Source organism: Dryobates pubescens, chromosome 20 (genome assembly GCF_014839835.1).
Source record: "Dryobates pubescens isolate bDryPub1 chromosome 20, bDryPub1.pri, whole genome shotgun sequence".
NCBI lineage: Eukaryota > Metazoa > Chordata > Aves > Piciformes > Picidae > Dryobates > Dryobates pubescens.
In genome coordinates, this window is record NC_071631.1 from 10,871,153 (window position 1) to 10,898,958 (window position 27,806).

Below are 27,806 nucleotides of genomic sequence, written 5' to 3' on the forward strand. Positions count from 1 at the left end.
CTGGCAAATCCTTTTGCTAGAGAGGAGCAAAACCTACTCTGTATTTGCAATACATTATTGCCAGGTGCAGAGTGATTTAAAAATAGCACTTCTGCTAACATTGCAGAAACATCATTACCCATGAGCTGGGCTTATTTGGGAGTAAAATGTAAAATCACAATAAAATCAAAGCCACAGTGTGATGGAGACGGGTTCAGGCATAGCACTCTCCCAGTGTTTCTTACTCAGGCCACGTCTGGAGGGTCCTGGCTCAACATGCTTATTGTTGGAGACTGTTGTTTAGCATTTAGCAATTATTAACTTAACCTTCCTCATGGACTGCAGATGTCATGGCATTAGATGTGGAATTGCCACCCCCCCTTTCCAGGAGGCAAACACCCATGTGTTCACAGTACAACACTGAGTTGCTGCCTTTTCAGATTTAACTCTGAAATGTCATTATTTTACTCACAGTTAAATAATGAGACACATTCTTTGTTTCCAGAAGAACTCCAGATCTGAAGGCACATGCTTGCCCTTGGCTTTACCATGGCATCAGGCATGGTTTGAAGCTGCCATACTATTCTGCAGCTGGGAACACCTCCTTTGTCTGCATGGAACATCTTGTTAGCCTTGTCACTCATGTCTTGAAAATGACTTGTGGCTTGTATAGCCATTGTAGCAGGGAAAAAGATCCCTAAGCTGAATACGCTCTTGCGATGTGGAAGCGCATTGTGCTTATGTCATGTGTCCTCTTCTCTCTCACATGTTCCAGAAGCAGTCTTCCTTTCTTCCTTTAACTGCATGGACTTGTTTTTTCAGACTCCAACTGAAATATATTCCACCACTGTCCTTTTGAAGTGCAGTCAATTTCCCCCCACCCCTTTAAGCTGACGACCATTTTGTTTGATCTTGAATTTCAGAACCAGTCCTTCATGGGTCTAATATATATGAGCTGGCATTTCACCATCAGCTGTAGTTGCTAGGGTTTGGATTTCTGCTTATGTAGCTAGGGCTCTGGAAAGATTCAATGATGTATAGTTGCTACTACAGACATTAAAGTGAAGTCATTTTTTAAAGACTTCTTTCCTTCCTTTCTCGTTTTGAGTTTCCATTCAAATGTATTTTCTGGACAAGCTACTTAAATGCTTAAGAATTGTAAATATTGGGACAGTTCTGAGGTATTAAAATATGACCAGCCAGGCAGCCTTTATGTAAGCTCTCAACTGAAGGTAGTAAGGAAAAGGAAATCTTCATTTGTTTTTTGCTGAGGCTCGTCCTGACATGTTGCACACGCTCACTGGGGGGCTAAGGCAGCTGCATTATTTCAACAACCCTAATTTGCTGGCTCTGTAATGGGATGGAGACTTTGTTATTCTGAAAGCACCTGGACAGTAGTAAGATGGACCTCTTAACAGTGCAGCTGTGTAAAAATCAGAACAGCCAGCAAGTGAAGAAGAAAACTGCAGCAGCTGCCTGGAATCCTTTTGTTTGAAGGTAACTTTAAAAGTTTATTCCATTTGTCTAACTCTCAACCACTTTGTTATAAACAGGAAATGAAAGACTTAATTTTGAGAACTTGAATACGTTTGCAGAGAACATTTTGCTCAGTAGCTCACTTCCACAGTAAATGTTTCATTTCAGGGAATGATTCACTTGAGGCCCTCACTCAACAGCACAGCTCAGTTTTATTCTCTTCTGTAATTCAGATAAATATCTATATCTATATGGGGAATACATAATGGCTAGTGATACATATTCATTGATGGGAAAGCCACAAGGAAATGGCTTTACAAAATGTACAACTTTTACCTGCAGGCTTCTGTGTTCTTTATACAGAAATACAAAATTCTGTGTTCAGTGTACCAAGTACATTCAGATTTGGGGACAGAAAAGCAGGCTAGCCTGCTAGCTTAGATCAAGGTTCAATATCTAGACCCTCACATTTAAACCTCACATCTAAACTTCTTAAAAGTTTAAGGATGTTTAGGTCTCAGCTTGTAAAAAATTAAAAGCTTTATTGATGATGTGGCAGCACTGCTAAGTATTCTGGTGGCTACTTCACAATGAAGTTTGTAGATGATCATGAAGTTCAAATGAAGTCATCTGCTTTGGGACACCCAAATCTGTTGCAGTTATACCTGCCCCTCTATGAGGGCAACTCTTTTGACAGCAGAAATCAGTACACCTCCAGGGAAAAGAAAATTGGCCTCTCTGTCTGTATTGGTAATAGCTAACACAACTGCTTCTGATTCACTGTTTACTTGGTGATTGAAGGCCTTTGTGCATAGGCTCACAAATAATCTCTCCATTTTCAGGGGAATCAGGGGAATTCACATCCCTTGGATGGTTCTGGTCAAGAGATGGCTCAGTATTATCGGCAGAGGCTCCTTTAAAGTGTTCCACAATGAAACAACAGCTCTCCTTAAGCCTCCAGCTAACTATATTTTTTACTTTTCAGTTTTAGTTAATATTTAGAAGAAGAGAAAAAGCAGATATGCACGAAGTTGGATTCAATCATTTTGCCTTCAACCATCATGACACTTTCATGGAACACTTTTCCTCCCTTCAGTACCAGCACAAGTCAAAATGAGCCATGCAATTCAAATGCAATATTATACAGATGAAGATGGTTTATACATTTTTGTCTTTGTATGTGTGAATGACTATTACGTAAGTCACAATGGAAGGGAGAATATGGATCTGTTTAGAAGATTCATGTCAGGACAACTGAAAAATAATTCTGTAGATCATAGGTGGTGGGAAGCAGAGAACAAGTTGCTACACTTGTCTGTACTGAGCCTGATATGTGGGTCCCTTGGATATCTCCTGAAGCCTCCTGAAGTTTCTTACCTCTGTGGATGGTATCAGGGTCATACACACACGACCATCTCTTCTGCTCTTATAAAGGAACAAAACAACACTAAAGCTCCTGTGGTTCAGTCTGTTATGATCAATGTGTTACGTGCTGCAGCAGCTCAAAGAAAGGTCACAGACAAATTTTAGAAAGGGATGTTTCATACAGAGGGATCTGAAAAACTTCTGATATTGACCCAAACATCTTCTGAAGAATGACAAGGCTAAAAATATTAGATCTCACAAATAGTGGCTTAATAGCAGCTATGTAATTAGTGAGATCAGCAATCCACAGCAGGGCTCACAGGCACAAAGAAAGAGCAAGCAGTTGAAGTAGTGTGTGAAAGCTTTAAATGATTTCAGCTTCCTCTCTGACATACAGCAATACCACTAAATAATGATATTTGCTGTTAAACACAAGGATATTTTTAATTGAAGAGAGATGCAAGATATAAAAAGAAACAATAGGATATAAAAGAAACCTGAAGTTCATTTCTAGAAGCTGCTAGCTAAGCTGACCCTGATATGGAACCTGCTTAATTTTATGCAAGTGAAAGATCCAGCGAAATAAAGAGATTACAGAACATGGCTGGAGTCAAAATCATCCTCATTGGTCTTTGTGGATGGGACTCAGAACATTTATTTGTGGCATCCAATTTTGAAATCCTAAGGATTCACTTTTAATCTTTAACCTTAGTATTAATTCAGACTAAATGATCCAAAAGCAGCCACATTGTTGCTGTTAGCGTAACTGAAATACATTTCAAAGGCTTCCAGTAAATGGTTTCTAGTTATTTCTGAAAGTATTTGGGAAACACAGACCATTCCTCATTTACATGGAATTAGTTTTTTTCTGCTGTTCTGATTGAAAACAGATGGAAATTACATTTACAAACATGAAAAATCTTTTTATAGTCCTTCAGTTATTTGAGAGGCCTCAGCAGAAATGGGAATTGGGCTTCATGTTCATCATATGGTAGCATAAACCCCCCCCCAGTTTGTAAACTTTGGAAGCTGCTGAATCCAACTCTTCCTAAATCAGCATCAACTACAGTGTGCACAGTGAAATGCTCAGGTGTGCTTACTATTTTGTATCAATTCTGAAACAGGATTTGGTAGCCAACATACAAATCATCTGTCAGCACAGAAAAAACAACAGATGCTGGCCTGCTTTTTGTTGTTGAAACCCACATGAAACTCCATTTTGCTTGGAGTCAGATCTCTAGATTTGTCTTTGAAGTAACAACACAAAGACTGAAATTCTTCACTCACTTAACATGAGGCTGGTTTCCTACAGCATAAAATGAATCATATGGAAATTAAGCTGGAGAGTGGCTATTACAAATGGGAAGGAAAGCAGAAAAGCTGGGTGTCACCTTCATGTTTATGACTTCTGGAAGTCTGCAAACCAAGATGAAGAATCTTACTTGAGTTCTTTAAAACAAGAGTCAGTGCTGAGCCTGTTCAACAGCAGCAGTCATTGCTAACTGGAACCAGAGAGCTCAGGTAAGATGATGGCACCAATAAGCTGTTTCATGAGGTGTTACCTAATTTTTGGTACTAAACAGATGGGGTTTGTTATCTAAGGACACTCATAAAATTACTTTTCATTCTGCTGTGAATCCAGTTTTGGTTTATGAGCCATACATAAAATTTGAAATAGGATCTATAAATGGAAGGTAACAAGTACCTGACTTTTTTAGCCTGAAAATCATGTCTCCTACAGTATAAAAATATATTCTTTGGCAAGTCTTCCTTTGCTGTCCTAAAATTGGTTCTATAGTCTCGTTTTGTATAGTCACACAGCTGCCATACTCACTGCCAGCTATAAATACATACTTGGCTCCAGAGGTAAATCATATCTCTAAAATTAAATGCAAGCACAGATCTGATAGTTGCTCTCTAGCTGCTTGGTGTGAACCATCATTTTTCAAATCTGAGGTTAAAGCATGGGGACCTCATCTTCATTTGCATGGTGGTTGCTGATTTCAAACAGTGAATTGCATTGACCTAGAAAACCCAAACCCTGCTCTTCAGAGATGTGCACTATCAAAAATGCATGGTAGCAGTTTTCAAGGGAATTGTAAGAGAGTGACTCTGCCTGCTACCATTGATGCTCTCTGGCAGGATGTGGTACACTTCAGACACTCTTTCTTGTGTTGTGGTCCCCTCCTGAGCAACTGTGCCTCAGCCCTGTTCTCACTGCAGGACATCTGCCCTTTGCCTGGGCTTAGGCTCCTCTTTGCAGGACTTGCTGGTCAGGGCAGGATGCAAATGAAGACAACAGTAATGTTTAAAACTGCTCAGACCTGCAAACACTGAACTGAGCCTTTTCTGCTCAGAATGAATTGAGCTGACTATCAGGGGTCTGGTACAGGCTGTGTTCTGACAAGGGAGTGAAAGCATTTCAAACAGCTGGAGGAACTGTCTGCAAAAGAAAGTGTCAGGCAGTCTACATAAGAGTGGTTGCTGTCTGCTTCTCCTCTAATTGAAAGCTTTGTAAATGCTACTGACAAGCAAGATTTCATATGAAAATAGAATTTTTTTGCTTCCTACCAAGGCCTTCCTGCAGGCTCTTAGATTCCCTTCTTTACAATCTCACAACCAAGCTGTCTCTTACCTCTGATTCTTTGTAGTAGCGCTCAGGAATTTCATCGCTGGCGATATCAATGAAGCAGACTTCTCGCTCCAGGTCTTTAGCTTCCTTGTCAAAAATCTGCAAGAGTGAAAGAAGTTCACCACTACCAGAAAAACAGCTTGACAAAGCTCTCCTGGAATAACAGTCACAAGCAGTTTCAATGACCTATGCCACACAGTGCATGTTGGCTTGTGCCTGAGCAGCTTCTGATGGGAGATACTGGAGTCTGTGCAGGGACCAGCCCCATTCTCTAGCCTACTGCAGACACTGCAGGGAAGAGAACGAGTGTTCTCAAGATCACAGCTAAGCAGAGTGTTCCTAAGCAAGATTAACAACAGTTTGAATGAATTATGCCACAGACTTTTTTTGGGAACAACCCACTCTGTCAGCTCAAGAGAGAGTGGACTGTTAAATGTGTCACATCATGTCCAGAACTCATTGCTCACACCACTGCTCTTCCTTGCACTTTTTGGAACCCAGACTTCAGTCACAAATACTGAAGTCAACAGCTAGGACTGGTTTGATTGTGTTCTCTAATCTTTGAACCAGATTCCATCACTGTGTAAAAAACCTGATTTTCTGGACTCAGTGTTTCTGACCTTTTCACTCCAGGGACAGTAATGAAATGCAGGTGTTTTGTGTGAACGAGCCAGGCTAAGTTGGTGTTACACTGAGCATCTACATTTCAGTTGAACTGCCCCCAGTGGAAGCTGGAAACTTCCACTCCCCATCTGTGCACACATGGAGCTTATTTTCACTTGCAGGTCCCTTCAGGACCTGATTCTGAACACCAAACCTCTTGTTCTACGTGACGCAAATGACGGATGTATTCTGACAGTGCAGGTCATTTGCATCTGCAGTGTCATCTCCTTCTGTGCCTGTGCCCATAATTTAATTATTTAGGGATCTTTCTGACCCATGTGACTTATGCTAAGTCTGCAGTAAAGGTCTGCTGATGATTCTGGGACTTGGAAACACGACTGGTTGAAAGGCTATCAGGAATTAGTGCTGTGACATTCAGGGAGGTTGTGTGCGGGCTGTCAAGCTCAGTAAGAAGGCGAGGCTGTGTTTTTCCCTTTGGGGCACAGTGTTCTATAGCAAACCTTTCCAGGAAGCAGAATTTTTTTTCTTCTTCTTTTTTTTTTTTTTTTCCTTCCTTTTTTAAAATAAATGTGGTGAACACTCTGCTGCTAATTTCATTTCATCCTGGAGGAACAGTTAAAAATACAACATAACAGAGACTTTTCAGTACCAAGAATGCTACTTTATTCTTTCTGAAAGAAATGTGGCTACCCATTTAAAGCATTCAAAGTGAGCAAAGGACTGCAGTGAACAAACACAACAGCTGGTAAGAGGAACATTGCTCAGGAAACCATAATTGGAATCAAGGAAAAGCTTAAGTTTGACTCTGCAGTTTAAGTAGTCCTGGTAGTTAACAGTGCTAGAACAGCACAGGCAATACTGAGTGCTTACTGAACTGGAGATAAAACGTTAACGTGTCTGAAACTGCAGAGGGACAGAACAAAGGGAAACTCTCCTCTGGTTTGATTTGTATGCTTATTTTCCTTCTCCCATATTAAAAAAAAAAAAAACAAGAAAAAAAAAAAAGAAAATGTTGATTATTTGAACAAATTTGAGCTGACAGGTCCTTCCCCTGTAGTGTTCCTTCTCAGAACTGGGGTTCATTTTGCAGTAAGTGGTGCGGTTTTAGTGGTTAATGTAGGTTGCTTTTTATAAGCTTCCTCTCTGTCTTTTTCTTGACATGAATTCCAATACACAGAGCAGTCTCTTGATGAAACCAGATGTACTGATTGTAGAACAAGATGCATTTCACCATAATCTCTGAGCTTTAAATAAAATAATGAAGATTTCTCTTAACTGGACATTCCCAGGTCAGCTGAGGCTCTCAGTCAGTGTATGTTTAAGTACAAGCCTAATAAACTGAAGCACATGCTTATCTCTGCACATTTGCAAGGACCTAAACTGGCACTATTGCCCAATACCTTCTCTGGAGAGCTGTGCCCTGCTGTGTCACAGGATTGAGCCACACATTGCACAGGTCAGGAAGATAGTTTTGCATTCTTTTTCACTCTTCCAAATGCTTTGACAGCAGTGAGGATGACAGATGCCTTTGCCAATCTGTCAAAGCCAGGGGCAATCTTTCTGCCATTTCCACTACATCTTATTTGCTGCTTAGGCGATCTCTGGCCATTTCCTCCATCGCAGAACCTTGTTGAATTGCATTCTCCCTTCTCTTTGCTGGCAGAAATTGCCTAATCATAGAATCAATAAGGTTGGAAAAGACCTCAAAGATCATCAAGTCCAACCTGTCACCCAACACCTCATGACTACTAAACCATGGCACTAAATGCCACGTGCAATCCCCTCTTGAACACCTCCAAGGATGGTGACTCCACCAACTCCCTGGGCAGCCCATTCCAATGCCTAACAACTCTCTCTGTGAAGAACTTTCTCCTCACCTCAAGCCTAAACTTCCCCTGGTGCAGCTTGAGCCTGTGTCCTCTTGTTCTGGTGCTGATTGTCTGGGAGAAGAGACCAACCTCCTCCTGGCTACAACCTCCCTTCAGGTAGTTGTAGACAGCAATAAGGTCTCCCTTGAACCTCCAATTCTCCAGGCTAAACAATCCCAGCTCCCTCAGCCTCTCCTCATAGGGCTTGTGCTCAAGGCCTCTCCCCAGCCTCATTGCCCTTCTCTGGACACATTCAAGAGTCTCAATGTCCTTCTTAAACTGAGGGGCCCAGAACTGGACACAGTACTCAAGGTGTGGCCTAACTAGTGCTGAGTACAGGGGCACAATGACTTCCCTGTTCCTGCTGGCCACACAATCCTTATGCAGGCCAGGATGCCATTGGCCTTCTTGGCCACCTGGGCACACTGCTGGCTCATGTTCAGCCAGCTGTCAATCAGTACCCCCAGGTCCTTTTCTGTTTGGCTGCTCTCCAGCCACTCCAACCCCAGCCTGTAGCGCTGCATGGGGTTGTTGTGGCCAAAGTGCAGCACCCGGCACTTGGACTTGTTGAATGCCATCATGTTGGACTCTGCCCATCTGTCCAGTCGGTCAAGGTCCCGCTGCAGTGCCCTTCTACCCTCTAACTGATCAACACCCGCTCCCAACTTTGTGTCATCTGCAAATTTGCTGATGACTGACTCAATCCCCTAAATCATTTATGCGTCTCCCCTTCTTAGATTGGCCCCACAAGATCTGTGGTTAGAGATTTAATCTTCTCACTCTATCAGCAGCAGAAAATAAGAAGTCATTAGAGAACAAGACTGATTTCTTTCTTAGCTCTTACTGCCTCTCCTAGCCACATAATCTGGGATTGTCTTAAAGCCTGTCGGGAGGATGGGTTTATTGCGTTTGTGATCAAAGAGACTAGGGAAATTTGAAAGTTTTAAAGGAGGAGATTAAAGGCCACGAAAAGAAGCATAAGGCTCCCAATCTGTGCAACTGCGTTTGCAAATGTGCAGAAAATGAATGGTGAGAACAATCTGTATCCTTAAGGAGATGATGTAGAAAGGCAGAATATTAAATATTGTATTGCAAAGAACTGGACAGGCTTTACATTTGAGAGCCAAGAAATTAATTGAGGTTGAAATACATAATCAAATGGAAAACAAAGAGTAACATTCAGGCTGAAGTGTCCTTTTTTGATGCAGGTTTTGAGGATTTTGGGGGGGATGACAGCTTTTTTTCCCAGCAGACAAACGTTTAGACACTTCCACTGCCTAAGAGGAATGAAAACTCATCATTATTCAGACTAATTCTCCCATAGAATGTCAAAATGTGGAGGAAAGAAGGCTTTAGCTGCTTCATTTCAGTCAACAGTTTCTTTTTGGGGAAAACAAGACAAAACTCTACACCTTGGCAGATGATTCTAGTACCTCAGGAAAGAAGGATCCTACAGGACATTGCAGAAGTGGAAGTGTAGGTGCATCAAAATGTCTTTCCTTTGTTTTCCTCATGATCTACAGAGTCATGGCCTGGCACATATCTTTGCCAGTGACTTCTCTTTTCCTTGTAGCCAAAGCCAAACAGAATATCAGGTTCCGAGATGATGGCAAGTCAGATACATTTAATGTCCTTTTAACTCAAATTCCTTTCCCATTCTTCTTTTTCTTCTGCCTTTAGGCTGTGTCGCTGCTTTGAAGTTCACTCAGATATAGCTAATCCAAAATGTAACTTTTATGGCAGACCACCTCAGTCAACCTGGTTTGGATATAAACAGTATAAAGCCAGACTTTGCTGAATCTATTGATTGCATTCATACCAGGAAACTGCTCACTCATCTACACTTCCAGGACTCCTTCAAATCTGTGTTTGCTTGGCCTGGCTTTGTTTCATAATAGATGATTCTGTCATGTGATAGTTTTTTTCTATCACCATCAGCAGAGAGAGTATTCAAGGGATTACCAGCTGGGAACTTTGGCTTTGTCTTTACTACAGAATGAAGGTTTTTTTACCAGCCTAGATACAAGGAATTTGTGGTCTGAAGGCTGTAGTAAGTCAGCTAAATCACATTTTAAACACTAATACACACAGGACACAACATTTCCTGTGGAAACAGTTAAATAGCAGGTCAACTTAAGAAATAAAGGTAAATTGTTAGAGATGGAAGTGCTAAGGCAACCTGTCTGGAAAACTCAGTACTAGAAAGAACTAAGTTTGAAAATGGATGTGTTGGGTTTTTTTCTGGAAGCTGTTTTGCCATCCCTTGGGAGGCTTTGGGTGAGAGAAGATCTCTATATTTTTATTACGTGTTACCTACCCGTCATTTGCAGGATGGTTTAAATCTAGATTTCCTAGTAGGGGAAAGTTAGAGATGTAACTGCAGTAAGGACTGAAAGAAGAAAATTTTTTCCTCCCTATTAATAAGGTAAAATCTGTCACAAAGCCAACTCTTCACCTTGAAATTGTAATCTCTTCAGAGTGCCATGGCCAGCACCACTGGCCAGGCTCCAGCTGATTATTACAGCATCCTTTTGCAGGTCATCTGCTCCACTCTGACTGTCAATTTTCTGAAGGAAAATTTGATCTGAAGGAAAATTTAGTCTAGAAGAAAAGAACATCTACTCAGAACTGGTGTTTATTCAGTGTACAACTCCTCAGTAAGCCATGTTCCAACCTCAGTTACCCCAAAAAGTCTCTTAATTTGCTTCTGAGATTTACTTGGGCAAAGATTACAAGAATTGACCAATTTCAAACCTGTTCACTGCCTACAAGTATTTATGTGGACACAGGTAATTTGGAGCAATTCTTCTATGAAAAAAGACTGCAGACCTCCCTGAGAGCAGTAAATCTGGCTCATGGAATGGCACTGAAGTGTCACTGTCTGCTGCAGAGTGGTAGAGGCAGTTACATATTTATCAGCAGCTTTGCTCCCTGCTCCTTTTTATCTCCATGTCACAACTCCTCTATTATTCCATCTCTTCTAAAATACCTCATTTATATTTGTACTTTCTGAACAGAGAAATGTATTTTTAAGTAATTATCTCTAAGTGGTTAATGATTCCAAGACCATAATAGACTATCAATAATATTTACTGGGATTAGTTTTTTTAAAGTCTCATCTATTTCAAGTGCTGGACTTACTAATTAACACCAGTAGTTCATTTAGAAACATCAGAAAGCAGGGGCACAACCATTTCACTTGTTCACACTCTGTCAGTAAGGGCCTTCTCTTCTGTTCTGTAATGGCCATATGTGCTTGGGACATACTATATGTAGTTATGGTCAACAAAAAGTAAGAGCTGCTCACAGGAGGAATTTTAGGCTACCCTCCCCACTTGTTTGCCTGTATCTTTGGGACTTGCTAGGGGGAAAGCTACCAAAAAAAAAATCAAGATTTTTTCATAGCAAATTTTACAGGAGACAGAGGCTCATTACCAGCATACTGACAGAGTCCAGGTGCAAATAAAGTCACCCCTAAAAGTGACCCTAGTTCTGGTCTGGATGTGTTTTGCAGTGATGCCCTCAATCCTTTAGACCATTTACAGAATGATATCCTGTAGTGTGGTGAGGCTAAGCCAGGGCACAGCTGAATCTATTGCAGCTGAAATCAGTGGTTCATGGCAGTCTCCTTAAATAGCAAATTTACATTTCATTTACATGTGCTATATTGGAGTTTGTTACAACCTACTTCCATGGCACTAAGATAGGAGACAAAAATAGCACTAAAAAATCACCCTAAGTGTAGCAAAGCTGGAAATGATTCCTCTCCTTGGCTGGCCATACCTAACATTTATTTTCCTTTAGTCAAATGTTTCACAATCGATACCTCAGAAATACAACCCAAGGAGGAAGCATGACGAGTGATCCAGTGATGGACATTTGGTCAGTTGTAGGGCTGTGGAATTAGAACTCTTGGTCACTTGTAGGGCTGTGCAATTAGAGCCCACTGTGATAAAAGGATTTTCTCACTTTAAATGGTGACACTGCAGTTTCCTTGGGTTGCAGATCAAATAATCTCTGCTTTCAGCTGGCTGGTCTTAGCATGCTCAAGCTATTAAGGTGTCAAACAATCCTGGTGTTAATTTATGATTATGGCATGCAAAACTACCTCATGTTTTCATATGGCAAATAAAATGGTCATTCTGAGACATGCATTTTCAACACTATTTTATCTTTGAAAGGCAAGAAACGAGCTGATAATACGTTTTTCTCTTGCTTGACAAAGAATTAGTGCTGAGCTCTGATGATTTTAGCAGCACTACTGACACAAACACACTTGACTAATGATACCTAGGACTTTGAATATATACTTGGATTATGACTCTGCCTCAAAATCTTTACTCCACGCCTTCATTGCTCTTCAGGATCATGTTATTCTTGCTAAGAGATGCCATGGTCCTTTAACAAAAGGAAAGACTATGCCACTTTAACATCTTGTGTGTCACTCCAATAATCAAGATCCAGTCACTGAATTTTCCAGAGCAAATGACACTGCAAAGAGCAAGGCACTACAGACAGTGAATCTCTGTTATTAACAACTATTGGATTAGTTTTACAAGCTCTACTTTTTTATTTTCCCCACATGCTATCGATGGCAAAAATTCACTGCTCAAATATCAGCAGAAGTTAATTCTGCAACTAAAAACCAAAACAACAAAATCCTGTCAAACATAATGATCGTTCTGCAACACACAGGGAAACTGAAATGTGATTTCACTGCGGTTCAGTGATTTGCCTGAACAGTGTCTGCCTCCACTTCACCCTTCTTCTCCCTTTAGCTGCAGACCGGCTTTCAGAAATTGTCAGCAGGACTGGACCATGGCATGCAAGGACAGGGAGCTGCAGTGCCAAGATCACTGTGCACTGCCCACAGTATCTACATAAGCCATGAGCTGCGTAATCAATAGAAAGCCTAAACTGGTGCAGCATTCCCTACTACAATGAAAAAACCCAAAACCTGTCTGAAATACTAAGAACAAAGAAGGGAGAAAAGTGAGAGCAACACAACATTTAGAATAAAATTATCCTTATGTGACATATCTTGACCAATCAACAGACTGCTGAAAGAAAATTTCTGCTCAAATAAAAGCAGTCATGAACAGTCTGTTCATGAAAACCAGACTGAGCATTTACTGACAACCAAGCTGTTACTTACACCACCCTGCCAGTGATTTCTGACCACTGCATTCATTAACCTGAAGACGATTCCCTTGTACTTAACTCAGGACTTCAATACTGAAAATACAAACTTTGTGTCTCTAATATTCAAATTCCCTCCTTGCTAATTTTTCTTATAGGAAAGGAAGTGTGCACCCGAGTGATTACAATCCACTTTTATAGCCTGTGTTGCACTTCACTCTTCCCAGCAGTATCCACTGCAACCATGACTTACGTAAACAGCCAAAGGTGCAGCAGGGAAGCAATATTGTCATGTTTTCTACAGATACTATCTCCAATTTTTAGAAATCCCACTTTGTAATTTAAAATCCAATTTCTCTTGAAAGCCAGCTAACTTTTTAAAAGACCCATAAGAAGCACCATTGAAAGGCCTGACTCCTTGCTCTAGCTTCTACCACTGTTAATGGAGCTGTAAAGCTGCAAGGTGGTAGTGACAATATTTGATGTTCCAATGTGTTCATCCAACACTGAGAGAGTTGCCATGTGAACATCTAGATGTGATACAGCAAAATCAGCTGTGCTGTGGCACTGGAAATCACAATGGGATGGATCTGAGGTGCTGCACTACTGCCAGCTGCAGAGTGTTTTATCTCAGAATGGTGTTTGTTGCTCATTGTTCTTGCTGTCAATTTTTATATTTGTGCAAACTTTAACAGATTGGATCAACAGTGCTTTAAGCACATTTAAAATAGGTTAAAACAATGACAAATCTGAGACAAAAATCAAATTCCAAAGCAGATATCATTATCTTTCATTTATCTCTTCTAGGAGGACAACAGGGAATAAAAAATAGGAGGATTTCTGCATGGAGATATACTGCAATAACCAGGTAAGATGTTACTAGGCAATGCAACATGTTAAATAATTCTAATACCACACTACTAAATGACATCAGGGACTTGAGAGCATTTATATTGCTTTGTTCCTCTAATCAGTGGAATTAGCTTTAGAATCCTTATATAGGATTATTGCTCTTCACCATCAATTTCTACTTTATTAGACAGCATAGAAATGAAGGGCAGAGTTTCAAAAAACCCTGTATGAGCAAAAATAGCTGAGTTCAAATCAGACATGAATTATTACCCTCATTACTGACATATTAATATTCATTCAGTGTATTTTGCATTACAACTGCAAAATTTACAGAAGTATTTTTTGGGATTAATTATTTCTTCATCAACCAAGGTTTGTAGTTGCAATGGAGAATGAATACAGCAGATTTGTGGCAGTCTAGAGAAATGGATGCTGTAGATCCTGTTGGTTTTTGACTGGGCATAACATAGTGAAACTTAATCTAAACTTGTCTGATACGAAGGAGAAATACACCTCACCTTTCCTTCAGTGAGGTTTAAAAGCTTCTCACTGGGTAGCAGAAGCAGATCAACTCAATCCTAGTTCCAAGGTGTTTGCTTTAACAGAAGTCTCTCCACAGGCTCAATCAGGTCTCCTCTTATCCACTAACCTTCCAAGATTTCAGTGCTGTACAAGAAACATCTGTGTCTCTGGATCAACAGCAAAGCCCATACATCTTCCACTGGTTTATTGTGGTCACACTAGTGAGCAGAAGTGCTGTCAGAATGGCCAAATCATGGGAATGAGTAGTGCAGCCCTCCAAATCAGCTTCTCTTCCTCCCCGTTCAGGTAAGGGTCAGTTAAACCTTGATAAATACTTGCCCAGTCTGTGTCTCAGGTCCCACAGGATCCAATTAATCTAATATGACCCCACTGGCACTCTGTTAAAAATTACATTGGAAGAGCTGGATTCAAACAGAGTAGAGATTCTTTTGATTGAGTATCCTGCCTCTGTGTTACCTCCAGCTTAAATTCACTGGCTGGGTACTAGTCAGGGCTCCATTCATAGGATTTTAGCCACAACGCTGACACAGAAAAACCTGAAAATTCACTGATTAAATAACTCCATTTCCCCCTCTGTTAGAGTACAGAACACGTCTTCTCACTGCTGACATTAAAATGTACCAGAAAACTTCTCTACACCCTCCTGAAACCAAAGGTGTGGGCTTGCTCTGAGTTAAAATGCTGCCAGAAAGAAGACGTGAACATTAAAAAGTGGATAAATTACATAATACCTACCCAGTTGGCACTGTAACACACTTCTGGGTTTGCCTTCCTCATTTATCTGGCTTAGACTAGGGGTGACTGAAAGTTGTTGGTATCTGGTGGCTAATGCATGATCTCTGTCATGTCCCCACTGGGCAAGTGTCTGATGGCAGCAGCACTACTCAAAAGTGATAACCTTGGTTCCTGCACACGTAATTACTCTGCTATCAGCAGGGCAGCAGCTGTCAGCCTTATTAACACACCTGCCCAGGCTGCTGATGGAAACAAAAAACTACCTCCCATCTGCAGAACCTTAAGGCTGCCAGAGGGGCACCCTTGGAAACAGAGTATCAGACCCCCCCTTAAAGTCTGCTTTACTGACACCTTCTTTCTCCTGCACGAGTTTAACCACTCCTTTGTTAGGTCTCTGTGTTACAGACGATTTCCCAGATGTTTTAACCTGTGTTTCACACTTGGAAGAAATTTCTTCCCCCATGTCTACAACAGGTGACTGTTTAAAGCTCACATAAATGAAACACAGAGGAACATATTTGTGTATCAGTGCAGGGGCTGAATCCTTACATGCCTGGCCTCACCAAACATTATTCTTTTCCAGCAAGTTGTGTGGCTCTGCTTTGCTCCCTGTCAGGGCAGCAAAGTCCAGCTGACCTCCTGCCTTCTATTCCTGATCATCTCCCCATCAGCAGCTGCTGGCTCCTGACTCCCACCCTTCCTCCAGAGAGGATTTTGCATCATTAATGACCCTTCTCAGCTCTAAACTCTTAAGTGAGGAATTTTTAGACTTTTGGTAAATGGTTGCCAAAAGCATCACCTCAATAATCCAGTCATTGTTCCCTTCAAGTTGTTTACCGAGCTCTCTGACCATTGTTTAGTTTCCTGTTTGCTCTTCCTTAGAGCTCCTTTGAATCCCAGAGAGAGCAACGCAAAACAGGTAAAGTGAAATACAATTGCACCAAAACCAGAGAGTGATCTTTACTGTCCAGAAACGTTCTTCAGGACTAAATACATGGATGTAAATTATCTTATGCTTGGAGAAGCAACAAGTAGAATATCAGATGCAGCAGGGTAGCTGCAAGCACAAATCTTTCATCTCGTGGTGGCTTTAGAGGTAACCAGTCTGCAAGCTGACAAGCTGCTAATGAAAAGGATGCCAGGCTGGTGCAAATGTACAGGTCTGATGGGGCTAGACCTAAAGACCTGCAGATGCAGACCATGTTTAACTAAAAAGATCAAATCAAACTGTGCCAAAGCCATCATACTTACACTGTCATTGCTCCCCTTGTTGTCCTCGTATTTTGTCTCTATATGAATGGAGAATTTAGGCAAAAATGAACACTGCAACAAAAGAAAAATATGTTTGACATCATAAATACACTTTGCTTCAGCAGCTGACAGTCAGTACATCCTGCTCTGTATCTGATTTTTAATTACCTTTAATTTTCCTTTTTTTTTTTCAGATTAATTCAAGAAGGTAAATGAACACAGAACCTAAGAGCAAAGTTATTGAGCTTCTGGAGGGATTCAGAGATTCTATCGCAAGTTGATTACCATAATGAAGGTATAAATAAATCAGCTTAAGCACTTTGGAATAACCAGATACAGTGGTTTTCATGCTCATAAATATCCTGAGTGTCTGGTTGTAACTTCAGTTCACCAAGATCTGGAGAGCAACTCCATATTCCTCACCATGGATTATCTTATCCCCATATAAAATAACCCAAGGACATTTCACTAGCTGCAGGCCCTAACCAAACACAGCAGTGCTTCCATGTGGGAGGACTCTTTTGGATTTTCAGTGAGAAATTAATTTTAGCACAATTTCCTATTCATAAAATTCAGATGGATTATGAGCTGCTGTGGAAATTCCTTCGCACTAAACCCAAATTGATCTTTAAACAATAACGCAAGAAAATTAAGGATGCACAAATGTTTTTCTATTCAAGATATTTCTGTATTTTCCATGGGAATAGATGTCTTTTTTCCCTGGACTGCTTAATTTAGCTGGCCTATCAAGATTCAAGTTTATAATGCTAGGCAACATAATTCCAGTGGAAAAAAAAAAAAGAAATCTATTTTCTTTAGCATTTCACAGTTCTTTCAAATCAGCTTCACAAATCAGCAGGTAGAGCAGCTGTCTTGAAGAACTCTGAGGGATACTGGTTCAGCATCTTTGTTGTTAGTCATCAAGGCTTTTCTTGCTTTAACTGCCAGTGGAACTGAAGTGCCAGTTCCTTGTATGATGCATCACTAACGCCCTGTGGCAAAGTGTCTTTGCAGAGCCTATGACTATTTAATGTGCTGCACACACGGATTATACAATGAGGACATCACAATGCCTCACTGCTCACATTGCTGCTGGTCCAAGTTTGGACTTGATAACAATTCAGAGAACTCTTCCTAGGGAGGGGCAGGATGACTAAGGAAAGAGTGATTTAGAAGGGCAGCTGGAGTGCAACCCAACTGAAATGGAAGCCAGCTCCTTCAACACCGCAGAAAATCTATTCCTGATTCCATGGATACCACCTTACAAGTCACTGCCCAATCTTCTCCTGCTCCCAGGACACCCAGTGTTCAATGAGCACATCTAGAACCAATCCTCTTTGAAAAGACAAGTGAGAGAGTTTTACCAGAGCATGGTTCTGGTGCCACAGAGGGCTTCTGGTCAAACTATCTTCCTATTAATATCATTAAATGCTCCCATGTAACACATTGGTGCTGCAGATGCTCAGACCATGCAGGCTTCTCTTCAGATCTAACAAATGTTTTGCCTTTTATTAAAGACATCTGTGGAGCAGCACAATTCTGAGTCTCAGTCCAACCTGAACTGCAACTAGCTCTCAGCTGTGCAACTTGTTCATTGAGTGAATATGTGGGAGGCAAGAAAATCAAAATACTCAGCAGCATGTGCAGTGCAGGATGGGATAAGTTCATCCTATTACTTATATTTTGAGGGCAATTAAACATTTCCTATGTATACATCTCAGGGAGTGCTGGCTGAAAACATACAATATTTATAAGCAGTCTGTCAGAACTGGGGATGTTGCAACAGAAATTAACACCAAAACAAATCCAGATAGTCTCCCAGTTGAGGTTTCACCACTTCTCTCAGTGTGTTGCTCCTAATCTGGCAGACATCCAAAGGCATCTGCAAACAAAAGCCTTGGCCAACTGTAGGCACCACAGGGAAAGAAGTTGGGAAAAGAAAACAAAACCAAAAGCCAAGGTTTGTTGTAAGGTTCTCTTTGTGTCTCCAAAATTAACCAAAAGGTGGAATGAACATCCTTGAACTAGATTAATGCCAGCTGGAGGAAGAGATGAATAAAAGGGGTTGATTAAAGAAATTCTATAATCAAATGTCCCTAGAGTAAGAAAAGTTATAAATGTGATGTCACAAAAAAATAGGGAATGACCCAGGAGACACAGGGATGTCAGCATGGCCTAAAGCAGGGTTTGATGTCACTGAGGATTTGTATTCAAACAGCATAACCTAAGGCTCCAGTTGTGTTCTGTGTTTGCAGGAGAACACAGAGAGTTGAAAAGTAAATTACTACTGGAGGTGGGTTGTAAGAAGCAGATTTAGATGTCTGTCTAACCTAACAACAGACATCAGCTACTGCAGAGCTTGTAGAGCCCTAGGAAAATAACTGAACTGGTGCTGGGCTCGGAAATACATGAGCGATGGATCTCCAAAAATTAGCATCTAGCAGCCATGTGCTTCCTAAAGATGTCACAGTCCAGGTGTATAGAGCTCTTGCTGCCAACAACCCAGACCTCTGGGTACAGGCATCCTGTGGGAATGCATCCCTGAGGACATCAGGATCCTGCCAAGGAGGGTTTTGTTTCATCAGCAGTTACCAGCGCTGCTCATGGACTGCAGCAACTGCTGCGGCACTGCTGAGGACTCAGTGCTCAGATGACAGCTTTCAGAGGTATTTGTCACTGCTCACCAAACTGTCCGTGATTTCCTGACTCTTTAGAACAGCTATTAGGACACACACTTCACCAGTGTCCTGCCTGCATGGTTCAAGCTTACTGCTCCAGGCCATGTTGTACTTACACATTACTGTGTGTTAAGTGTCTGCCTTCTTGATTTGAAGATTAAAATTTGATTTTCTTTGCTAAACAATTAAACAAAATCAACAGCCCCTAGATAAAATCTAGTAACTGATCAAAACAGAAAGCAGAATGACATGATTATCTGTCACTAATGGACAGGTCATCAAGACTCTAATTCTGGAGCAGACTGAGCAGTTAGGTCAGAGCTTTGTGAGTCTGCAGACTTCTACGTGATCCAGTCAGTCTGATGGTTAGTCACAACCTCAGTGGCCATGCAAGCTGCTCAGACTCTGCAGACCTCAGGAGCTCTGGGCAGTGCGACCTCTCAGCTCTTTTAAGCAGCAGAGGGTTCCACCACAGGACTTGGTGCTGCCCTAATGGTCCCACTGTTAGGTTTGAAAACTCCACTGACAGAAGAAACACCAGAGCACCATGTTCTACATTTACAGCTAACACAAAGTTTCAAAACCTTACTAAAGCAGTTCCTGGTTCCTGTCTCTGGTTCTGATTCCAGTATCTTTATTTGTGATCTAACTGTAGACATTCAGGAGGTGCTGGAGGCAGTACATTTTTCAATACTCAAAACCATTTTTCTTTATCAAAATACTTGCTTCCAGGTCACAGTTTCAGGTACAGTGGAAGATCAAAATTCAAAACATGAAAAAAAACCCTTCATGCTGCATGGCTTCAGATTCAGAGGAAATTCTAAATGCCAGATTTCTTTCCCTTTCCCTGGCTATTAAAAACTCTCTGCTATTTTCAATCACTGTCTGCTTTACCAGCAGTGAGTCAGACCATGGTACCTGGAAACACAGCCATTTCCTCTTCTGCACTGGGCTGCTGTGGCAGGTCAGCAAGCCACTGCTTTAACCTAGTTGTTGCTTGTGAACCAGAATCTAAACTTCAAATAATAATAAAAAAGAAGATATTCTAAGCTTGTATTTCAAAATAGAAACAGTAAAAAAGAACCGAGGATCTTCAGAGTATTATAGAAGATGAATTTAAGTGCCATTTACTTCAAGCCACCTCATTGGAGAGCAGAAAAGTCTGCACTGAGCTATCAGAAGTCAACCTCCCTGTGATTTTAGTCTAAAGGTGAGGGCTGTAACAGCCTAATTAGGGATTATAAATGGTAACAGCAATTTACCCTAAATGAAAACACAGATTCACCGGAAAGTTCTCCACTGCAAATATATCTCTCAGAAACTCAGCTGCCTGCCAACCACTGTTTCAGCAGCTGTGGGGGGTCTCGCTGGCTTTCAGGAACACTTTAACAGGGTCCAGATTTTTGAACATTTCACAGAATGTGTCTCATGATTCATCAGCTGCACTCTGACTAATTGGCAGAGGGCTCTGGCAGAACCAGGAAGCTGTTTGTGCATCATTCCAATGACTTTATTATTCAGCAGGCAGAAAGTTGTTGGGTTTTTTCCCCACCTGAAGTGGCTGTGTGTTTACTTAGCTGGGGATTAGCAATGTTACACAACTGTCAGGAGCACCCTTGGGTTGGAGGCAGGTAGTAAAATCTTTCAGCCCTTTTTTTCCTTTTTCTCACAGCACCACTCCCTCTGCTCTGCCTCCCCCGGGGGTCTGTGTTCCTCCAGCACAAACCTGGCAGCCGATCGATGCGCTGAGCACACGCAGGAATGCACAGGGCACCACTTCCAGCTTTCCAGCTCACTGTCTCTACAGCTTGCAAGGGTCCTCTCAGAAGAGACATAGGAGAAAATTGAGTCTTGAACTTCAAATTAGACTTCAGTTCTACATAATAGGCAAAATCTTCAGAGCCCTGGTGCCTTCAATAACATTTCTTTGTGTAAAGCTCTCAAAGGAGGTAGCTTTTATCTTGTCACCTGGGGATTTTTCAGCTGTGTTATAAACTCCTTAGAAATTGTTACAAGCCAGGAAACCTGTGACACTCAAAACCAAACAAAGAGAATATTCTAGGGGGCTGTGTCTATTTGGCACCTCTTTCAGAAGAGCCAGGAGGGCTTTAAGGCTCAGGAGAGTACCCAGTGAAGTAACCAAGTCTGCAATAGCAATAACCAGACGGCAGCAGGGGCATTTCCAGACAGAAATGCAGTGAGAAGCAAGCAGCATACGGCAAACACAGACCACAGATGCATTTTCAATTCACTACAGATAACCACTTGAAAAATGAAAGGCCTATTTTTAGCACGATGATTGATTAGTGTTACCATAGCAATAAGCAACACTTACAAGAACAGGGTAGAACCCAAGTATGCCAAAACACTTGCCAAAGTCTTAAAGAGACAGGCAAACACATGGTGTTCTACAGTCAGCTTAGGGAATCAAATCTTTGCATAGGAATTGCATCCAGGGTGGCTGCAGGGATCACTGGAGCTGCCAGTAACTGAGGTTTCCTTACCCTCTGTACTCTGCCCCATGTTAGTGCTTTTTCAGCACTCCTGGCTTAGCTGGTTTCATTTTCCTTTTGGCTTCTTTCTGCAGCATGTTCAAAGAACTGCCAGAGACCCCACCGCTTCTGCTGCTCCTTGTGAATATTAATCCACAATGCTTGGCAATTATTTTTGCGCAGTAGAAATTAATCCACTTCTTTTATAACTAGCAGAAGCATATTCCTCTAAATCTTAACATAAAAGCCTGTAGAGGCAGACACTTCATGTAAATGTGCTCTCTGATCTCCCACCACTTTTTAGACCGGTGACTTTGTTTTTTATATGGTCACATATACATTAATGTGGCAACAGAGATGGAACTGGATCCTTTACAGAGCATCTTCCATGAAGCCTAGAAATAAAGAATACAGGAACGGATAGGGTGAGGTGGACCGGCCAAGCTAAATTAGATCTTTTTAGTAAGGTGAATTCTAGATACAACATCCTCTGAATTCATAATTTTGGCCACTGTTTTGGTAGCCAGTGGGTAAAAGCAGCATTTCCTCATTGAAGACCAAAAACCTGGAGAAGGCAAATGGAATCCTTAACACACAAAGGGGAAGTGGGGACTGTGGGGTAAAAGTAGGTCCCCAGACTTAGTGTGGCAGAAGGGAACGGCCAGCACAGCAAGGGGAACATTTATAAACAAGGAGAAATGGGAGGTGGGATGCAAGGATGTAATACGGGAGATTGCCAATGCCTCTGGACAATGGTGAGGATGAACAGAGAGAAAATCAAAATCCCAGGTGGATGGAGAAATAAGATGCCATCTCTGTGCCTTATGTGCAAGAGGATTTGTGAGGATAATATAATGAAGTCTCTACAGCATATTCCAAATCTGAGTACTTTCTTCAGCTGTTTGGAGAAAGGATAAAGACAGTTTCTTTAACTGAGGACTTTGGAGAATGGCTACCCTGTTGCTGACTGCCTTTGGACTACTCTGGGCAGCACTGTGTCTGTGTGGTACAGGCTACTGATGACACAAGCTACCATCAGTCAGGGTGACAAACCAGAAGAGAATAGATAGAAAGGGCTAGGGAGGGTGATGGCACAATTTGGAAGATGTGACTCAATGAAAGGGAGGAGAATTTGGAAAAGGAGATAAGCACAGGAAGGTATCAAAGAGCAGAAGTGCTGCTGAACAGAAAGAGTAAGAACAAGGCACCCAAAAAAAAGGGCTTGAAAATAAGCAGGGGAGTTAAACTCTCATGAACAAGCTCAGCAAGAAACCCACAATTTGCATTACATGCAGCAACTGGAAGATGAAACAGTTGACTAACAAGTTGCCTCCAACCACTGTGAAACCCAGCACTTCTATCTGGTTTTGCCTTCCCTTAGGGTCTCCTTCTGTGGCACTTGGGAACAGCAATTTGTTTATTTATTGAGGAAGAAGGGAAGAGAGAAGCAGCTTGCACAAGTGGAAATGACAGTCCCATGAATCAGAGAGGGGTCTGGATTCATTTGTAACAAACCAGTGGTGGAAAATGGGAATTCTCTCCAGCATTTCAAGTTACTCTGTTTTGAAGGGGTAAAGCTTTGAAATGAGAATACAGGTTTTCAGTTTTCTAAAAACACATTCTTTCTTTCTCAGAAATACTACAGAGGCCCTTCTTTATGCTACAATCTTTAAAGGAACCAAATACAAGTTTTACTGCAGTAATATCACCAGTCAACCCATCTACTAATGCAGGGCGTGAGGAATTTAGGTAGTAACTTTCTATTAGGCTCTAATCCTCCAGTACAGATTCTGTTGCCTTTTCTGATGCAGAGTCTTCATCTATTCAAGCTGCAGAAAAGTTGGTGCACTGAAGACTGGATGGGGTACATCCAAATCTCAAACTCTGGTAAGCAGATAGAGAACACAGGAAAAAACCTCTACAGATTCCTTGCAATGTTTATCTGAAATAATGTATTGGGTTTTTTTCCCCCTTCTCAGGTCATCCCATTGTAAAAACAGCAATTACCAAAACATCCCTACCAGATAATTTACTTCATGAATAAACTGGTAGCTGACTGAAACATGAAACATGCCTGTTCTCAAAAGTAACCAGAAACTAGCAGGTCAGCAGTGGAACATTTAGCAACTATCACTCTGGGGCCTTGGCACGTAGCAGATGAAATAACTGTATTTGCCTCAGTCATTTGCTGTAGAAGAATTAATGTCACTGTGATACATCATCAAAGGAATCGTTGCCTCCTGCTTTCTGTTCCATAGCTGCTTTCCATAAATATTCTGAATTTATATCCTGTTCCTAACTTAATCTGAGATGTTGGCAGGTTGAAAGAGTGCTCTTCCCCCTTGCAAAGAGCAAAACATGCCCTTTTGAGTGTTTATTTTGCTTTATATACTTATAATTGTGAAACTAACAACAGGTCATAAATTATGCATAAAAAATCCCTATCCAGCTGTTTTTACATTTCTGTACTGCTAACAGCCCTGGAGTTGTTTAGATCAGACAGCAAAACTACTTGAAATTATCCCTGGTAAACACTTGAACTGCATCTTCAAACTCAGAAGCGTTTGCTTAAATTCTATTTGTGCTTTTCCTAACCCCTTTGTACTCCAACTTGATAGCTAAACTTTGTTAGGATCAGGGTGCTCTGATCATGTGAATTTTTGTTTTGTGCTGTGGCTTTTAGTCTCCATACATTCCTGATCTGATTATTTGTTTGCTTGAGACTCCTCTCTTTCTGTCTAGAACGGTCACTTCAGCAGCTCTCTGCTGCTTATTGTCTAACAATGTTTAGTTCTATGCAATCCTTTTTTGTTTGCTTTCTAGATAATTATTTCTAATCTAGCTGGACAACATCAGAAAGAAAAATAAGAAAGTCTCCTCAAAGTTCAGTCATTCCTGTCCACATATCTACGAATAGTATAAATATTTTACGCTGAAGATTCATGTTTTAAATGCTGTGATAAGCTGGCTTGCTGAGAGATGTAAGGCATCTTTCCTCCATCCTCTAAATTAAAAAGGCTCTAGCCTGGGACTGTCAAAGGAATTCTTTCTGAAAGCCAACAGCTAGCAAGGCTCGTTCCCCAACAGCATGTGTGGCTTGACAGGAAGCACTCAGCAGAGCAGGATCCCTAGGACTGACTCCTATAGGGCTCTCTTTCAGCCGTATCCCAAATACAGTAATTCCACATTTACAAAATACCAAATTTTTAACATCAATCTAACCACAATATTAAAGGAACTTGTTAATAAAACCAGAATATTTATTTTAGCAAGGTACCTTGTCAGCTTTCTAACAACAGGATCCAGACTAAAGCAACTCCTGTTGTAAATTTAGGAGACTTCCTCACACTCAGGTCTTCAGTAATGCCCCAGCCACTAAAAGAAGGGTTTGAACTTCATGGGAGTATCTCACTCTCTAAATAGTATCCCTGAAGCTGGATGACTTCCTTTGGCTTTAGCTTTGAAGGCATTTTTTCTACTTCCTCCTCTCTTTCAATGTCAGCAGGAAGCCTGCAAGGAGCTTTGATACAGCATTCATTAGGACATTACTCCTGTCTCATCTTCCTGAGAGGAAGTCTTTTGTGCTGCAGTGTTGATGAGGCCCTTCCCCACAAACAGCACAATCTATGTTGTAAAATGCTTTCCTGACTTTTCACATATTAAACACCACAGAAGCATCACTTGTGCAACAGTTCTGGTAAAGTCAGTACAGAGTGTCATTGGCTTTACATGGGATTAATATGGATCTGGTAGCAGACTTTCTGTTTGCTGTCAAGGGTAGGGGCTTGCTGTGTAACAAACAACATCCCCTAAAGCAGAAGCCATCATAACTGGCCCGGAATATCCAGGATAACATCATGACACTCTGATTTCCATTCCTGTTTTCATGTATTCAGTCACTCCTGGTTTTTTATACTGCCATCACAAGAACAATAACCTAAATGTTTTTCAATGCCTGCCCAGCTTTTTCTCTTAGAAGATGTCCTAATTTGAGGTCCTTGAGAAGGTCAGATTCATGAAATCTGTAATTTTTCACAGGAAAACCAGACTGATGAAACTACTCTTCACTGCCTCTCTGAATGCCAGTGTATGTGCCTGAATGCAATTTCTTAACAGCCTTCACATTTTACAACTGAAAAACCTAAGACTAGCAGCAGGATTCAGTTTCTTGTTCACATCCTCCTCCAAATTACTAACACACACTGAAATAACACCACTGAGCCTTTAAGGTCCTTGCTCTTTATCTACAGTGGAACTTAGGAGGCTAAGTAAGGTGTGAACATACTACATAGCAGTAGGGACTTGATAAGATTATGCTTCATTTATCCCATTATTGGTCTCCCTTTAGAATCAGTTTTCTTTGACATGAGGCTCAACTTAATTCTTAGGATGTCCAGCAGACCCTTTGGAGGGAATTTACTGTCTTTAGGAGTTTCCAAGCTATCTTACATATTTTGGCCAATGTCTGTGGGTTTGTTCTTTCTTTCAGAATTCTTTAATGAATATAGAAGTTAAAAATTTAGAGAAATATTCCAGACATGGACAGGAGTTATTCCCCGTGATACACTTAACATTTTTGTTCTAGGTTGAACAGTCTGAGGCAAAGACACTGTCTCTGTTTCCCTAATTCATCATCTCTCAGCTCCATCAAAGCATGGTTTAGATTTTTGTCTGAAGCACAGTTTCCTTAAGCTCATCCCAATATTTCTTGTTCTGTTTCCTTGCAGTATGGTGAGTAATTAGTCCCCAGCTCCCACAGGCAGTTAGATTGTCATTTAGTGACTGGTTTGTCTACCTTCTACATTTGTAGACTGATTTGATTTTTCCTTACAAGTCTCTTTAAGCCTGCAATCACTTCTACTGATGCTCTTGAACACCTCTGTAGCTGTGCACCTTCTACAGACCTTCCTGTGTTCCAGGTGTTGTCTCATCAGATTAGATAAAGATCACCTCCTGATTCAAAGTCTGTCAGTACAGCATTGCTCTTTGGTTTTGCTAATGCACTGCATTTCAAAATCAGACATACATTTCTGTCTGCTCCCACCCCTTTAATCATCCCTACTTGTCTCTTTCAGTGACAGGGAGAAAAAGAAATCACATTAAGAAATTCCCATTGACTTTCAGTTTAAGAAATAAACAGAGTGTAAGTAACAGACAGCAAGCTAGCAGCACACATCATATTCCCAGGCTCAGACTAAACCCGCCACCAAAGGGTAAACCCTTAATGTAAACTGGGATAGGCACTACTGAAGATATCTTCTGACAGGAGCAGCTGAGAATCTGTCTCCTCATTATTACTGTCCATTATGGGACAGTCAAAGGCATTTTAAACAAGAAAAAAGCAGAGTATAAGTATCTACAATGCACACTGAAAAGCACAGTCTTGTTTTTGGATTTTCAAACCTGGTGATCCCAATTCCAACACTGAAACCTCAGCCTTCAGATCTGAGCCTTTAAATCCCTTTAGTTTTTCTCTTTCACAATTACCACACAAAAATCTTGTACCTCTATGTATGCTTTCCTGGGTTTAAAACAACCTGCACAAACATTCTGAGCACCGCAGAGTCCAGAGAAACAAGTGGAATGTGTTTTATCTGCAGACAGAAGTTCAAACTAAATCAAGGCAGATGTTTCTGATAGGTTCCTTCACCTGGAACTTCCTTGTCATCTCCTCCTCATATTCCAAGGGCTGCTGAAAACTTACTGTACATTATTGAGGCCAGCACATTTAAAACCATTTTTCTCATGATTTATGTGCTATATTTTGCCTTAGCTCTGCTAGAGGGAATAGTTGATTTTTATGGGCACTATGCCCAGATTATGTTTAATTTTGTCTACAGATTGTGCAGTTTCCCAGATACAATACCAGAGATGAGCATTTTATAAGTTAATAAAACAATAAATAAAATAAAATCTGTTCTTGTGTCTCCATGTAATAACTGGAACCTTAAAAGCCTTGCCCTGTTTTATAGAAGCTTCTCTTTGCTACAGTCAGTGACTAAAAATATATCAAATTATTTTGAAGTGATAAAAAAAAACAGGTGAATAATTTGTAGTCTCCACAGAAACACTTCACATTTAACCCTCAGTTTCTTAAACAAATAACTGAAATAAAGTCACACTATTGAGTGCACTGTGCGTTAGTTATACTAAGAAGGAACCAGTTTGGATT

At 41.0% G+C, this 27,806-nt stretch overlaps 1 protein-coding gene across 1 annotated transcript in view; it reads right to left on the bottom strand.

Annotated features, from left to right (window-relative positions):
• PITPNC1 (phosphatidylinositol transfer protein cytoplasmic 1) overlaps positions 1–27,806 on the bottom strand; it is an 83,267-nt gene that overhangs the window by 13,769 nt on the left and 41,692 nt on the right. The window contains exons 5-6 of the mRNA XM_054170323.1: positions 16,465–16,536; positions 5,456–5,551 (exon numbers count right to left, since the gene is read on the bottom strand). Coding sequence (XP_054026298.1) covers positions 5,456–5,551; positions 16,465–16,536 — 168 coding nt within the window. The remainder of the gene's footprint in view (positions 1–5,455; positions 5,552–16,464; positions 16,537–27,806) is intronic.